General features: G+C 39.4%; 1 protein-coding gene across 1 annotated transcript in view; it reads left to right on the top strand.

Annotated features, from left to right (window-relative positions):
• Positions 1 to 1,286: 1,286 nt before the first annotated feature.
• Positions 1,287 to 16,972, top strand: part of nlrx1 (NLR family member X1) — a 29,809-nt gene continuing 14,123 nt past the window's right edge. The window contains exons 1-6 of the mRNA XM_085370845.1: positions 1,287 to 1,501; positions 1,856 to 1,909; positions 3,420 to 3,538; positions 5,123 to 5,513; positions 14,421 to 14,652; positions 15,551 to 16,715. Of these exons, the coding sequence (XP_085226971.1) occupies positions 1,890 to 1,909; positions 3,420 to 3,538; positions 5,123 to 5,513; positions 14,421 to 14,652; positions 15,551 to 16,715 (1,927 nt within the window). The 5' untranslated portion in view covers positions 1,287 to 1,501; positions 1,856 to 1,889. The remainder of the gene's footprint in view (positions 1,502 to 1,855; positions 1,910 to 3,419; positions 3,539 to 5,122; positions 5,514 to 14,420; positions 14,653 to 15,550; positions 16,716 to 16,972) is intronic.

Below are 16,972 nucleotides of genomic sequence, written 5' to 3'. Positions count from 1 at the left end.
CAGCAGGCTTGTGGGTCTCTGGCACACACAGAGCAAAACCAGTAGGCACGTGGGCCCCTGGCACACATAAGGAAGACTGCAGTTGCGCGGAGCACTGACCCTGCTCAGGCAGCGACAGCCGGGTGCAGTCCTCAACTGGCTTCTTAGCCTCCAGGGGTCCAGAGTCAGGTGAGGGCTGCAATTCAGCCTCTGGGGAGGCCCTGGAGCAAGTAACAGTCTGAAAACTAGCCAGTTCATGAGGAAATATGTCAGTATTAATATGTTTGTCTCTCTGCTCAAGGTGAGCACTAGAAAAACAGTCCAAAATGGGCGGGGTAGGCACAGCCTCCTGAAGAGGGGCAAGCGACGACTGTGACTGAGCAATTAACTGTGCTACTGACTGCTCTATGGACTGCCATAGAGGTTGTAATGATGCTAGTTGTGATGGTGGCTGAGAGGCTGACTGAGCTAATGGCTGCTGAGCAGCTAACTGAATTGATGGCTGAACAGGTTGTACTGACAGACATGGAGCAGGTAAAGTGGGGAAATCACTGGGAGTGCCATCCCCTGTTTCTCCACCTCCTGAATCCCATTGTAACCCCTGACCGTACTCATTTGCTGTTTCAATTAGGAGGCAAAGTCAGCATCTACAATATAGGCAACAGAAAACAGAGCCCTTTTTTCTCCTTATTTTTCACTACTCCTGTTCTATATAATTGATTGAAGCTAAATGACTTCATTAGAATTAAAATTTAGACTTAATTTTTTGGGTTTTGCTTACCTGGATGATTGAACATGCATGTTTTCATTAAGAGAAATAAAGTTAGTGCTTTAATCACTTAGTGATTTGCTCAACTGTATGAAGCCTGTTGACATAGTGAAAGATTTTTTTTAATGTTAGAAGACAACTAATAATGGTCATGAATATGAATAATGGCAAGGAGGTTTTCTAAAGACAAGATATATAGATATATAGAGAAATAGCTATCTATCTATGAATGTTTTTAAATACTTCTAGTAGTTACCCGTGTTTCCATTGTAACTCCAGCCACTCCAATAAATCGCTGGAGCTGAGCTGTGATGTCATCACGCCCGCGTCCTCCCATGGAAGTCTAGACTCCCGAGTGAACTTACTAAGTACAAACTAGCAAATAGGGAAATTGCGTACTTTAGTTGGTCAGATTTTTATTACGTTGCACTTCTTAGCCCTCGTGATTTTTCCGACACACATTTCCTCGACCTTGATCTTCCTTGATGTTTTCGATCGAGGTTATGGAAAGGTGGATAAGAGTTACGTTTTGGACTGCTTGTCGTCAGCACTACCGGAAGTTGAAACATGAAACTCATCGACGGTGAAGCGGAAGAATGACAGTCGGTGTGATACATATGTTTCTGTGTGTCAAGTCCTTAATGATACTGGACAAATTTGAAAATTTGAAAACCTAAAAGGAAACGGCATACTGCATGCGTTAAGCTACTTTCCTGGACAACGTGTGGTCGGGAGACGAACGATAAGACGGTGGTATGTCTTATTGTATTTTATGTGTAGTTTGCATGATTGTTAGCTATGAGACAGTGGCATTTGCAGAAGAGACGCAGACGCTATATGTAGTCTAAGCAGAGTTATTATATTCTTAGAAATACCAAAATATGTCTAAATAAATATGAAGGCTATCACAAAGGGGGCTGGTGACGTGTTAAATAAAGACATCTTGTGGAATTTGGTGAGAAACAGTATTTCGTTTCAGGCTGGGTAACACCATACGAAATGACAATAAACGTCTTGAGTCTTAAGAAAACAAATGCATGCAGATGTATGCAGATGTAAGATTGTTTTTGCATCAGTTGTGTGACTTTATGCTTTAACTGTTAACAGAAAACTTCCCGAGACAAAGAAGCAGCAGAAAAGGATGAATCTCCTCCCCCACAGGTTGGTGATTAACTGAACCTTGATGCCTAGTGACTTAAAGGCCCTGGCATAGTAGTGGGGATGTACGATATATCGAATATACTCGATATATTTCTATGTACGACGGTTAAAAGGGCATATCTTAAGCTGTCCTGCAGATAATTCACTGTGAGTTATTTTTCTCCCACACAGCGCAAATGCATCATTAATTCCACCCTCCCAACTGGAAAATTTTTCTACCCAGCACACTGTTTATATACTATGTCTTTTTATATACTACCATATAGGGAAAAATATGGCGATAGCGGGAGTTTCAGAGCGAGGGAATGAGACTCACTGTCATTTGGATTCACTGCTAAATGTAACAGTACAGTCAATTTAGAACAGGTCACTTACTAACCGGAAGGTTGGTCGTCCATTCCCAGTCTGCCCAGTCTGCATGTCCCAGATAATCTGGGACTCCCCACCATTTGACCTTAGAACTGAAGAAGCTTCTCGGATGAGAGGTGAAATGTCTTCAAGTAACTTAAAGAAGTCCAGACGCTTTTCTTTGCAAGCTCCTTTGACTACTTCTATAAACTGTATTTATTATAACTGTATTTATTATAGTAGCAACAGCACCCCCCTTAGTCAGTGTGCAATATCACCGATCAAACGGCACCTCACTCTGTGTGTGTGTGTGTGTGTGTGTGTATGTGTGTGTGTGCATGCGTGCGTGTTGCCAAAAGAGGATCAACAAGCTACTGAATCATGGAGTGTACTTATGTACTTACTGATTTACACACTGCTTCTGCATTTCGGCTTGTTAAATAAGTAGTGGAAGGTGTGTAAACTGCTAGGACATGTCATAACTTAGGACCAGTGACTACATGTGTAGTCACTGGAAAGTTAGTTTCATCTTTATGTCAGCACTCATAGAAACAGGCTTTGCTCAATGTTTCTGTTGAGTGTGTGAAAAATGTGCAAGAAGTTGAGGTATGTTAGGCTGTGTAGAGACATTGTCCATACAATAGTTGATGTGACTATTTTCCACAATGGGATGTAGTAAAGAACCACCATCTACTTGTGGCAAATGTTAATGCAAATGCAAAGTATTATGCAGAATAATATTAATATGCTGTTAATCGTTTTATGAATTTCACTTTTTTGTAAACGACGACTGGTGTCATTCATTTAAACTGGTTCATATTTCCATTGTTTTCTTTGTTTGTAATAAAGACCCAACAGAATTCTTAGGAACCTTGCAGGAAGTTTCTCAGAGCAAAAGTAGACAGGTTTCATTTGTGTTTATATTAATTGTGTGCAGTTGCGTAAAAGTCAGTGCTTTGGAGGTGTAATAACTTATATCTGCTGCAATATGCAAACAACAGCTTGTTCCTACATGTTATTCCTTAGCGTGATTATCAGATTAAGTAAGCAGCAAAGTAATGAAAGCAAGTTGTGCTTGAAATGTTGTTCTCTGTGCATTTGTATTTTATTAAGGTTGTAAGCAACAGCTGAACTAATTGGCATGATGCATTATTTTTTCCAGACAGATGAGTCATCTACTCAAAACATGGAGGATGTGGCAGATGGGAATGGAGGCTGCACCCTGGCCAGTCTCTGGTTTTTACTGCAGGAAGTTTACTACCTCAAACTCTTTAGAACCAGGTCCACACTTCAGTTCATTTTCTCAGTTATTGTCTCTTAAATGCAATATCAGTCAATTGTTTGGTAGTAATGTCACAGTACTTTGTAGAACAGTACAATGATGGTATTTCCTTGTTACAAAATAAGGCCTGCAATATGGGCCTTTTGCCCTTTCATTTTTTACAAAGTTGTTTTACATTGTACATTGTTGTTGTACATCACTTAGCCGTAATAGACTGGGGTGTTCTTGTTACCCTACTGGGTGGGAGGGCGACATGAACACCCAAGTTTATGAATACAATAACTCGGGTGGAGTTTCAAATGGATACCCTAGGTATACAGCACTGTGCAAAAGTTTTAGGCTGGTGAGAAAAAATGCTGTAAACAAAGAATGCTTTCAAAAATGAAAGTGTTAATCAAAAGTGCCGATGCTTCCATCCAGCAGACGCTTTCACAGCATCGGGTCCCGATCCTCCAGACTGCGAAATAGCTTTTTCCCGCAAGCCATCAATCTCACTACCGGCTCTCCCACCACACACACACAAACAAACAAACAAACAAACAAACAAACTGTTAACTGACTCTATTGCACTCCCCGTACACTGCCTTTGTAATGCAGATGCTGCTTATGGACAGTCATTACTCTCAAGAATTCTGCTCATGTTTACAAGTTGCTACACTGGTCACTTTAAATCACTTCAAGGTGACCTTAAGCGTCAAACTGTAAATTGTAAATTTCAAATAAATTGTTACTGATCCCTTTGCCCCTAGTCCTGAATTGTATATTTATTTTCTACTCTTGTTATATTTGTTTGTTTTTACACTGATGCACCTGGAGCCTTGTCATCTCGTCTCTCTATATACTGTACTGTATATAGCGGAGATGACAATAAAGTGTAATTTGACTTTGACTAATCAACAAAATGCAGTGAATGTACAAAAGCGAAATTGAAATCAAATCAAGATTTGGTGTGACCACCCTTTGCCTTCAAAACAGCATCAATTCTTCTAGGTACACTTGCAAACAGTTTTTGAAGGAACTCGGCTGGTAGGTTGTTCCAAACATCTTGGAAAACTAAGCACAGATCTTCTGTGGATGTTTCCTCGCACCTTTCTGTCTCTCCATGTAATCCCAGACACACTCAATGATGTTGAGATCAGGGCTCTGTGGGGGCCATACCATCACTTCCAGTACTTTTTGTTCTTCTTCACACTGAAGATAGCTCTTAATGACTTTGGCTGTATGTTTGGGGTCATTGTCCTGCTACAAGAATACATTTGGGGCGAATAAACAATCATTTATATTTCTGAAAGCATTCATTGTTTACAGCATTTTTTCACGCCTGCTTTAAACTTTTGCACAGTACTGTGTATACTAAAACATTTGAGTAGTGTGGATCTCAGTGATCTCAAACTCAAGGTCAGAGTCCAAAAAGGAAGGAGGAAAAGACTTTTTCACAGCACTGTACATCAGGATAAAACAGATTCAATTTGATCATTGTATTAAATTAATTATTGCATTACCACTTTAATAAGGTTTCATCACATCTGAGAAAATCCACCACTTAAAGAATAAAAACACCTTCTTTTTCTTTCTCTCTATAGACCCAATAGAGATCCACAAGAGAAAGCTCCTCCTATGGTTTAGCCACCTTCCTCAGGAGGAAAAACAGTTTGGAGGTTTCTTCAGCCCTGAGACCATGCATGTCGACCCACTGATCCTTGAAACTGATGCTGAGGAGAGGGCAGGACTACTCGGCTCTCCATTCCAAACCCAAACACACTGTAATCGCTCTGTAACTGTGGAACAGCTGTTTCAGCACACTGATACCTGGAGTGATGGCCGGGGGCTCAATGTCCTCATCTATGGTGCTGTGGGAACAGGGAAAAGTACAGTGGTCCGAAAGCTGGTGCTAGATTGGTGTGCTGGCACCACTCTGAGCCACTTTCAGCTGCTGATTCCTTTCTCTTGTGAGGACCTCAGTCAACTGTCAAAGTAAGATGGTTCTCTTACTTTTTATCACATGTAGAAAATTTATAGAGGCACAACTTTATTGATTGGGATTTAATGTACTGGTTGTTATACTTATCATTTTTATTTTCTTAGGTCCTAATATACATTTTAAATCTCTGACAAAGTGTTTTAGTTTGCACATTACATCTATTTTCTTTTATTTAGTTTAACATTATGAATGCTTTTAACTCTGCCTTAATCGCCTTTCAGTTAAAGTGCAGGAGAACTCAGCAGGAAAAAGGTAGTTCTCTATCCACTATTAGCTTTCCATGTAATCATATTTGGGACAAGCCAGCATCAGCAAATTTATGGTTTTAGACTCATTTAAAGTTGTTGCAAAGATTGCATTCATAGCAGGCTAACAAATAACCACCAAATTGTTTCTTTGTTAACCCTCGTGCATTATTCTGAATTATCCTCCACACTCCTGTACACACGCACACATACACATTGACTTCAGGAGATCAAAATTACAACAAACATAGTACAATTACTAGGGTTGTCAGTAAAATTGATACCTGTATACTGATGCATATTACAAATTACTATGAGATTAAATACAGACCGTCTGTATGAGAGATGCAGCCACACAGCTCATACCCTTGCTAGCAGATGAAGTAGTTCACAACACTGAACACTTTATAAGGAATGTAAGTACATTTTCATTTATATATATTTTTTTCATTCTGTCCTGTCTGGCAGCTTTTGCAATCAGAATTATGATCTGAATGCACTGTGCCAAATGCATTTTGGTTTTCCAAGATATATAAGTGTTAGCCTACCTTCTGCTACTATTTAATCAGTAAATACCAAGTCACAGCAAGCATAGCACGACCTCAAGAATCCTTTTTGTTTTTATTTTTTTCTTGTATTACCTAAGATAATATTAAACGGGTTGTCATCATTGGCGGAGCGGGGGGGGGGGCTTACTGGGCTTAAGCCCGGGTTGTTTTGTCAGAAGCCCGGGGTCTTTTGGAGTGTAATTTTTCATAGTTAGATGCCTTTCTGACAACTGTATAAAACAAAAACTACACACAATATTCGAAGCACATAGCGCACACTGTGGGAATTTACGACTGTGCATAAATCCCCCCTAATATTGGTATGATCCGAGCTCAGACACTAAGTGACTGAGCGAGGGGGCGGGGGCAGCTGCTGCCTGTTGGAGAAACGGAGCCAGGCAGACAGAGGAGAACTGAAGTTCGACCAGGTACCAAAGCAAATCATTCGTACTGTACAAATAATGTAAATATGAAGGTGTATCACAAAAGATTGATGTCAAACTGATCACTTGACCCATATTACGTTACTTCTCTTCAAGTGAATCAACAAATGGCGAAATGAAAAGCCGAACAACAACAATGCTGTTTCTTTAGAGAGTCTTAGCTTACATGTGTGTTTATTTCATATTTTCAGTTGTTACCCTCCACGGCTAAATAAATCGGTTTCAGTAATGTACTGATATACAAGAATGGACATAAGGGGCTTCTTTCAAAGAAAAAACTCTGGTAGATGTTATTTTATACATTATGCTTTGTATTTTGTTCAGTATATTCCTATGCAAAACAAGCAAAACACAAGAACATTTTTTTACTGTACAACATCAATTTAGAGTAAACTTGTTTTGTTTTGGGCAAATAAATATTGAAATATCTTTTGAATTAATTAAATGTCAGAATAAAGAGAGACAGAGCTTCTATTTTTTATCACTTTCATCAAATTTAGGAGTACATATACACTAAGTTTATTGTTAATTAATAAGAAAACTGCAGACGATTCCATTCTGAGCTGAAGAAGCTTCTGATAGGTTAGTAGAGTCCATGTGAGTAAATTGGTGGCACACCTGCAGATGCATATAAGGCAAAACACAGAGCCTGTTTCTGTGACATGGGAAAATCAAGAGATGTCAACCAAAACACCAGGAAAAGAATTGTGGAGCTCCATAAGTGTGGCTCAGTTTGGAATACAATTTGGTGCCATTTGCAATTAAGAAATACAGATAGTTTCTCTCTTTACTCTTAAAGTTAACAAATATGTTTTTTATATTTATCAATCTAAAAAAAAATAAACATTTAGTCTGATTTGATGTTACAATTAAAAAAGTGTTTTTATCTGAAGAGTGTTTAAATATCTGGTTTCAACTGTATATTTGATGATGTTGGTGTTTGGTTTGATTGTCAGCACAAAGAGAGAGAGAGGAACAGAGAGGGAGAGAGAGGAGCAGGGAGAGAGAGAGGAACAGAGAGGGAGTGAGAGGAACAGAGAGGGAGAGAGAGAGGAGAATGAGGACAGAACAGAGAGGGAACAAGAGCAGGTGAGACAGACATCAATCAATCAATCTTTATTTATAAAGCACTTTTCATACAGAAATGTAGCACAAAGTGCTTTACATGGTTAAAAGTAGAGATGGACCGATCCGATATTACGTATCGGTATCGGTCCGATACTGACCTAAATTACTGGATCGGATATCGGAGAAAAATAAAAAATGTAATCCGATCCATTAAATATCACGAAAGCACCTCACAAAACTTGCAACACGCCGTAACTCGCCTCAGAACGTTAGCACGTCGGAGCAGTATGCATCACGTGATAGAGCGGCTGTGGCATGCGGGACCTGTCGGTGGTCTGGATAGCATGTGGAGCTTCGCTAGCAACCCGGCATTTCATCTCCGACAAAGTTATCCCCGAGAGAAGTAAAGCAAGTGTGTAAGTCCATCTCTGAATGTTTGTAAAGCATTCCTGCGTTAAGCTTAACAAGCAATATATGGAGCGACTGCCTCTTCTTGCTGCTACTTCAATCATGAAACTGCTTAACGATCAGCTGATCGGCTTTTCTGTCGCGAGTCCGTGTCTCTTCTTTGTTTTTGGCCCACTTTGCACCAGAAAGAGGAAACCAGCAGCTGAACAACAGCAGCACGTTTAAGCTTGATCAGCTGTTGTTAGAATTTATTTAATATTACTTTCTACTCCAGGATCTTTTTCTACGTAGCTGACGCTGGTAACTGTGCAGGGGCGGATCTAGCAAAGTTTAGCCAGGGGGGCCGATAGGGCATGAACAGGGAAAAGGGGGCACAAAGACATACTTTTCTTTCTTATTCTCATTTAAAATGTCTAGCTTTTAATAAATAATTATCTGACACCCAAAGTTTTAATTTGATGCAAAATGAATAGAAGTCCATTACTGTATATAGTAACTATTAAGTCTAATATATATACCCTAGTAAGCTATAGTACTTTTTCCTTTGGGAAGGTACCATCTGTGCAGTCTGCAATTTTGTTGAAGAAAGATGTTGAATCTATTTAATATTTCTTGAAAAATAATTGATTTCTGTGCATTTTTTTTCACACTGCATCAAATTAAGGTTGATTACGTCGATTAAGCATCATGAGGTGGAGCGTGAGGGGTGGTTCCCTATTTTTTATTTATGTATTTTTGTTGTTGCTGGGAGTTGGAACCCTATTAGTTAGGTTGCTTAATATTTACGCTAAGTACTCTTTAAAATACCAGAATAGGGAGGATGGTGTAGGTTTAAGTTTATTAGATTGATCAGTATTGCTGAACTATGAAATTTGTTTTTTTTGCATACAGGTATAACAGAATAGCATTTAGTGTAGTTGTTGTTTTAAACTTGAGTATGAACTTATATAAAATGCAGCAAGATATTTAAAAAACAGTTTTGTTGATTAAAAAACACTATATCGGATTCATATCAGTATCGGCAGATATCCAAATTTATGATATCGGTATCGGTATCGGACATAACAAAAGTGGTATCGTGCCATCTCTAGTTAAAAGCAGCCTACCCCACCCCATCCCGCCCTCCAATTCACTCCCCACACTCTCATTAACATAAGCGGTCATGGATACATTACCCCCCCCCCCCCACACACACACACACACACACACACACACACACACTTGAAAAGTAAAATTGGGCTGGGCACACATGAACCAGGTGAGGGAACACTATCACGCGGAGCCGGTCACAGACCGCAGCCTCCAGGCCGGGCACACAGCTGGAGGGAGGCAAAGAAGCCCCCCAGCCAGGCTGAGAAGACCCACAGAGCCGCAGCAGCCACGGTCGATCACAACCCCGGTGCAGAGAGCCCCCTCCGAGGAAACACTGGAGATATGACCTAATAAGAGTATATACAGAATAAAAAGATAAAATACAATAAATATTATGTAGGACCTAATTTAATAATATAAATAGAATAACAGGATAACATCGAATAAATAAACATTAAGTAAAAGCTAAATTAAAAAGGTGGTCTTGAGCCTGTTCTTAAAAACATGTACGTTCTCTGCGGCATTGAGCTCCTCCGGCAGGCTGTTCCACAGACGAGGACCATACCACTGAAAAGCTGCCTCTCCGTGAGTATGTGTCCTGACTTTAGGAACGATCAAAAGGCCAGTACCAGAGGACCTCAGGGTCTGCGAGGGTTCATATGATAGAAGCAGATCTGAAAGATAAGAAGGCCCAAGACCATTAAGACATTTAAAAACCAATAAAAGAACTTTAAAATCGATCCTGAAACACACGGGGAGCCAGTGCAGCGATTCTAAAACCGGTGTAATGTGGGTCCGCCCTCTGGTCTTCGTCAGCACACGAGCTGCAGAGTTTTGTAAAAGTTGTAAAGGAGAAATATTCTTTTTGGGAAGACCAGAGAGCAGGGCATTACAGTAATCAATGCGACTGGTAATAAAAGCATGCATCAACATCTCCATGTTGGCCTGAGAGAGAGTAGGGCGGACTCTGGCTATATTTTTTTAGATGATAAAATCCAATTTTGGTTACATGTTTAATATGTGGGATAAAACCAAGCTCAGAGTCGAAAATAACACCCAGGTTTTTCACTTGTAGCGAAGGACATAGTGAAAATGCCTGTAATTTAGACAAGAGTTTCTCTCTCTGAGCCTCAGGACCGACGATTAAAACTTCAGTTTTGTTCTGGTTAAGCTGTAAAACGTTTTCTGCCATCCAAGATTTTATATCTAGAATACAGTTAAAAAGGGCATCCATTGGTCTGGTGTCATCAGGAGACACGGAGATGTACAGCTGAGTATCATCAGCGTAACTGTGGAAGTTCACTCCATGCCTCCTGATGACACCGCCAAGAGGGAGCTTATACAAATTAAAAAGTACAGGGCCTAAAACCGACGCTCGGGGCACACCACAAGTCATTTTATGGATCTTAGAGGAGCATGTATCCATACTCACCATAAAAGTTCTGTCTGAGAGATGGGAAGTGAACCAGTTGTGTACAGCACCAGAGAGGCCCACCATGTGTTTCAGTCTGTTTAAAAGAATAGCGTGGTCTACTGTATCAAAGGCTGCGCTTAGATCCAGTAGCACCAGGACTGAGAGCTTTTGGGCGTCCCAGTTATATCTAAGATCATTTAAAACCTTTAGGAGAGCAGTCTCTGTGCTGTGGTTCACCCTAAATCCAGACTGGAATATCTCCAGGATCTGTCTATCATTTAGAAAATCATTAATCTGAATAAAAACAAGTTTTTCTAAAATTTGACTTAAAAATGGTAAGTTGGATACAGGTCTGTAGTTATTAAAATCATTACAATCCAAATTGCTCTTCTTCAGAAGGGGCCTCACCACTGCCGTTTTAAAGGCAGCAGGGAAGACACCCAACTGAAGAGAGCAATTCATCAAGCTCAACTTCAAAAAATCCATAAAGTGTTTTAAAAAGTAAAGAGGGGATTGGATCTAAAAGACATGTGGTGGGTCTCACTTTGAACTTTCTTAAGGTTCTCAGCATTAACCACGACAAACCTGTCCAGTGTCTCCTCAGATACAATAGAGCCCTCAGATATGTTTAAAATCATATTGCGAGAAGATAAAATATCAGATCTGATGGCGCTGATTTTTCCCCTGAAGTGGTCTGCAAACTGCTCACAGAGCGAGTCTGTGGGGTTCTTTGGGAGCTGTTAAAACCTGGGTTAAATAAATAATCTATGGTAGAAAAGAGGACCTTGGGATTATTTTTGTTATTACTAATTATTTTGGAAAAGTATGAATTTCTTGAATTCCTTAGTGTATTATTGTACATTTTAAGTTGCTCGCAAAGTATTTGATGGTTGATTGCATTTTAATTTTTCCTCCATCTCCTCTCTGCTGCCCTTAAGTTTTTTGACTTCTTCGTTTCTCCATGGTGATGCATGTTCTTTTTGGTGGTGAGTGGAGCAACGGAGTCAAGGCTTTTCTTCAATTTGCTGTTAAAATGATTAAAAATAAAATCGCAGGGTTCAGGTAAAATCACAGGGGGGGCATTCATCTAAAACCCTGGTATAATTTGCAGCCACTTCAGAGGTTAGATAGCGCCTCCTCACAGTTCGCACCGAACATGTTAGTCAAATGGTTGTTTACCAAAAGTATCACCGTATCATAGGTCCTCATGTATCTCGTACCTAGTGTTTCTTTTTAGGTTTGTTATTTTTCAAATTCTATATTTATTAAGTTATGCAGGATTGTTTGCACAACAAGGCTAAATAATTATATAAATGTTTCTGAATCTAAATAGTGGACTTTGGTAGAATTAAAAAATAAGTGTAGTGCAGGTCTATGATGATTTTAGTGCTACTATCATCTAGTTTTGATTCTGGTTCTGTCTTGGTTAAATCCTGCTCTGGGTCTGGTTGAATTGGGGTTTAGTTCTTGTGTCTTGATGCAGCCCCGACTTTGTTCTGCCTTGCTGCTTATTTAAAAAACTAGTTTAAGGTGTCCTGCATATGTGATATATATTTTCCCTATATGAAGTCATTCCTTTTTGAACAAAACTCAAAACAGAGCCTATTAATCTTTCAGTCATTTCTGACACCCCCCCCCCCCACACACACACACACACAATCCCACATAGGGCTGTGTGATATGACCAAAATCTCATATAAGACATCTATCGTCCCGATAACGATATAAATCACAAAAATGTAAAATTTTCTGTAAATTCTGTGAATCTCGGGCAGCTCGACTTGCTTTGAAGTGTTTCCAGCTGCGCGTCCTTTACCCGGAGTCGAGTGTTTTAACCGATGCATGAAACTATACATTTTTAGACATAAGTTGTAACGGCCGCCGTTTTCTTTGTATTTATTACATGGCGTGCTGTGGGGAAAAGCCTGTTCTAACGTTTGAGTCTAAGGTTTATTTTTTAGCACCTGGTGGCTCTTTTTTACTTCTCATCTGTAAATAATCTGCTCGTTCACGTGATTCAGTTCATTTTGAAAAGTCTTAACAGGATCTTGAGCTTTATTGTGAAAGGTTTATGTGGAAAATAAACAAGCGGACACGCGATGGTTTTACCGTCGTTGTTGCTAACGACAATGCATAAAAACAGGCGCTTGTCCGTCCGTATTGTGGCTATATTAAATATAAGAGAAAGAGAAATGAATATAGCCACTACAGTGACCATCAAAACGATGAAAAAATATTGCCGTAAACAGTTTATTTTGCGACACCACGAAACAAACGATAGCATAAAATGAAACGATAGACGTTTTTATATCGTTATCCGATATATATCGTTATATCGAACAGCCCTACTCTGTTGTACAGGAGCTGCTGATGTTACTGGGCCTGGAGCACGTTTTCTCATGATAACCTCCCCAATGTGCGTAGCTTTGCACTCAGGTCCAAAACGTGAATTTAGTTGAATTGAATTCTTCCCTGGGTTTAGACTATTATTTCATGTCACTGAGCGTTCAAACGTTAAAGTAATTTGCCCGAATCAACAGTAACACATGAAAGTCGGTCCTACTGAAGAGGAACAACTATATACAAGTATCATTTACTTTTAAGTGGCAGAAAAATTCCAAAAGCAAAATTTCTATGAGCTTAACAAGTATCTGTTAAGGTCATTTATCTACAGTTTGCCAGATAAACTGTAAGTTCTCATTTGTTAAATTAGATATTGGATCTGAATATAATTTGAAGTTTTGCTTTTTGATATTGAGAAACGTCCTGCAAAATGAACTGAATTATACTAACTTTGTGTTTTTCATATGCTAAATGAAAATATTCTTCAGTTTAGTGCAGGACAAACACGTTGGCTTACTGTACTCTAACAGATTTACAGTGAAGCACTGTGTTGGACTGGTGCACAGTGCAGTGTTTATGTTAAGACTTAAGTTAAATCAACTGTGGTAGAGAGTAATTTGAATTTAAGCTGATAATGCTCAGATTCATTCACAGTATAATGTCAGTGTAGTCGTGGATAGAAATAAGCCAGCACAACTCATTAAACATCTTATGTTGAATTCAGGTTTTTAAAACCACAAAAAGTAAACCTCAGAGCACTACAAGCAGAAGCAGGCTAGATGATCACAGACACTACACTAATCTATTCTTAGTGATTTTTGCACAAATGCTCAACAGAAGCAATTGTCCAACAACCTTCTAATTAGTGGATGACCTGGCCTAAATGCCTTTTCATCCAGGCCTGCTGGATAGGCCTTTGTGGGTGGACTTCATCTAAATAATGTGTGGCAAAATGTTTCTTCCGCCTGTAAACGCTATGTTGAGATAAACTTCAACAACAAATTCAACTTCAAAATCAGCTGAATGATTGTGCTTGCATGTTAAAGCAGTTTTGCTGCATGATTTCAAGTGTCAACTTTTATGAGAAGGCAGTCATTTCTGCAAAAGAAGCAAAATGTTGGCCTTTACCATCTCTAACCTTGAATTAAAAGAATGCTTTTTTTAAATTTTCTAACAGCGTTACTGGGAGTGTGCTAGTTCCGAAATAATCTGAAAATATTGCAAAATCAATCTTTTTTTTTGTATTCTTCTATAATTTCATTTGATTGATAAATTTGGCAACCCAAAGTGTCACATTGTTATTTTATGATTCTAAAGACTCACATTCTCTTTTACACAGGGTTACGTCTCTAAGAGACCTGGTGAGCAGGAAGTACCTACACCTGAAAAAACACCCCCTTCTAAGTGGGGAGGGAAAACAGGCCAAGGATGTGCTCTTCCTTTTCAATGGAATGGAAAAGATGCAACTGGATTTCCGAATTGGAGCCTCAGAGCTTTGCAGTGATCCTAATGAGGGACTGCCTCCAAGTGTAGTTGTGGTAAACCTGCTAAGAAAGTATCTGTTGCCCGAGGTAAGAAAAAACCAAAAGGGGTTAACTAAAGGTAGTGATTAAACAAAAAATGGCTAAAGCTAATATGTACCCCCACTCCAGGTTTTTGTTTCATTTCAAATCTGACCAGGTTCTTGTCTTTTATTTAAAACTACAAGCAAAATGAATAAAAGTAACATTTAGCAAAAGAGTGAGTTTAGAAAAGTATGCTAATAATTAAAAAAAATCGTATTATTTTTAATATTACACATATTACACTGAACACATGCAGTTTTTAATGCAGTACGTTAGTTAATCCCAGGAGAGATTTGTTCTACTACGTTTTACATCCTTTGATCATTCTCTTAGTTTTTAGGTGTGAACACAAAATAAAGATGAAAACAAGCGCAAAGCGACTTTAAACCGATTACCAGAGTAATTCTACTTTAGAAACATGAACAGGTAGACACGGAGGCTGCACCCTGACTGTTCATCCGTTTGGTACCTTTATGACCTATACTTGAGATGTTATGTTACTGGCGGCATGTGTCTGTTTGGATTAATCAAACAGTTAGGATTGGAAAATTTGACCAGTCGTGGCCTTAAGTCCAACTTTGACTTAAAAAGTTAATCACTTCTGTCTAGTACTGGAATATAGAAGCGCGGGATTATTAGGCAGAGGATTATGATTTTAAACCCGTTGAAAATAAAAACTAAAAACACTTCAAATACATCATGTTCTTAAGAAAGTATAACGAGTAATTTAGATCCAGATAGCTTTGTCGTTCCAAATGCCTTGAGGCAACTATTGTGATTTCGGCGCTGTATAAATAAAATTTAATTGAACTGAAGTGTAGTATGAATTTTCAGCCTTGTTTGTTAGATTGTAAGTCCCACTGTTTGTAAATGGCACTTATTGTTTACTTTATATGTTTCACAGGCCAGCATCTTGATTACGGCAAGACTGTCTGCTTTGGACTGTATCCCTCAGAAGTATGTTACTCGTTACGCACAGATACGTGGTTTTAATGACCCATCACGCCAGCGGGCGTACTTCACCAGTCGCCTTCTAAAGCAGAGTGACACTGCACATAACCAAGAGGCCCAGGATCTTGTAGAACTGCTTTACCTCAACCTCCAGAGAGAAAGCCAACTTGCTGCTGCATGTTTCCTTCCATCGTACTGCTGGCTCACTTGTGCAACCTTACACTTTCTGCGTTTTACCAATACCAAAGCCCCCATCCGCACTCTAACTGGCATATACACAAGTTTCCTCAGGCTCAATTTTGGGGGTGAAGTGCTCGGTACAGGAGCAGGGACGGACATGCCCATTCAGGAACACCAAAGTTCTCTGATGTTATATGTTGTCCGTACAGTAGGTAAGCTTGCATTTGAAGGTGTGACATACAAACGCACATCCTTCTCAGAAGCAGAACTAGAGCAGTGGATAGGAGGGAAGACAAAGACAGATGAGGAGCTTCATCAGCTGGCCATGTTCCGCACCGATGTACTAGACTTCTTTTTGGCTCCTTCCATAGAAAGTGGTAAATCTATATCACAAGACCTAAGGGAAAACAATGAGAAGCAGTATGTGTTTGCTGTCCCAGCCATGCAAGAATACCTGGCAGCACTCTATGTAGTTCTAGGAGAGAACAAATCCGCTCTTGAGAAGCTCACCAAGAAAGTATCTGTGGCCATTGGTCAGGCAAGTGAGGATGTCAATGCCCTTGTTAACATCTTTTCTAAGTTAATTCCCCTCCGAATTTTTGCAGTATTCAATCTTCTTAAGCTTTTTCCAAAGCTCTATGAGAAAATCAGCAGTCTCAACAAAGGCAGTATAGCCAGAACCATGGCAGCTGAGCTGTTCCACACTGAGGATAGCTACAACGAGGATGTCCTTGACCAGGTAGAGCAAAACCTTGTAGGAGTCCATGGCCCACAGCAACAGCAGTACAGTGAACGTCAACCTTTTGAGCTGTACCCTATCTTCATGGGTGGGCTATTGCACTATGGTAACCGTGTGCTTCTCCAACAACTTGGCTGCAGCATTCAAAGCACCACTGTGGCCCAGATCACCCATGCCATTAGGAAATACCTTGTTAGAGGTAAAAAAACAACAACAACAACAACAACAACAACAAAAAAACGTTCTCTTGTGAAACAAAGTACTTAATCTGCCTACAGAGTAATGTTCTGTAATTGCTAAAGCTTTAACAGTTACAAAACATATATTTATCTTTAGAACTTTACAAAAGTATTAGAAAACAAGAAACTGAACATAAAACTCAGATTTACTTGTAAACATTTATGTGATATGAGATAAATGAACTCTAAAGATAGAAATTGTGTCTGTAATTGGTGT

Source organism: Diplotaxodon limnothrissa, linkage group LG14 (genome assembly GCF_057381915.1).
Source record: "Diplotaxodon limnothrissa isolate DT_005_m linkage group LG14, D_limnothrissa_male_GT1.1, whole genome shotgun sequence".
Lineage (NCBI taxonomy): Eukaryota > Metazoa > Chordata > Actinopteri > Cichliformes > Cichlidae > Diplotaxodon > Diplotaxodon limnothrissa.
This window is presented reverse-complemented; position numbering and strand designations above follow the sequence as displayed.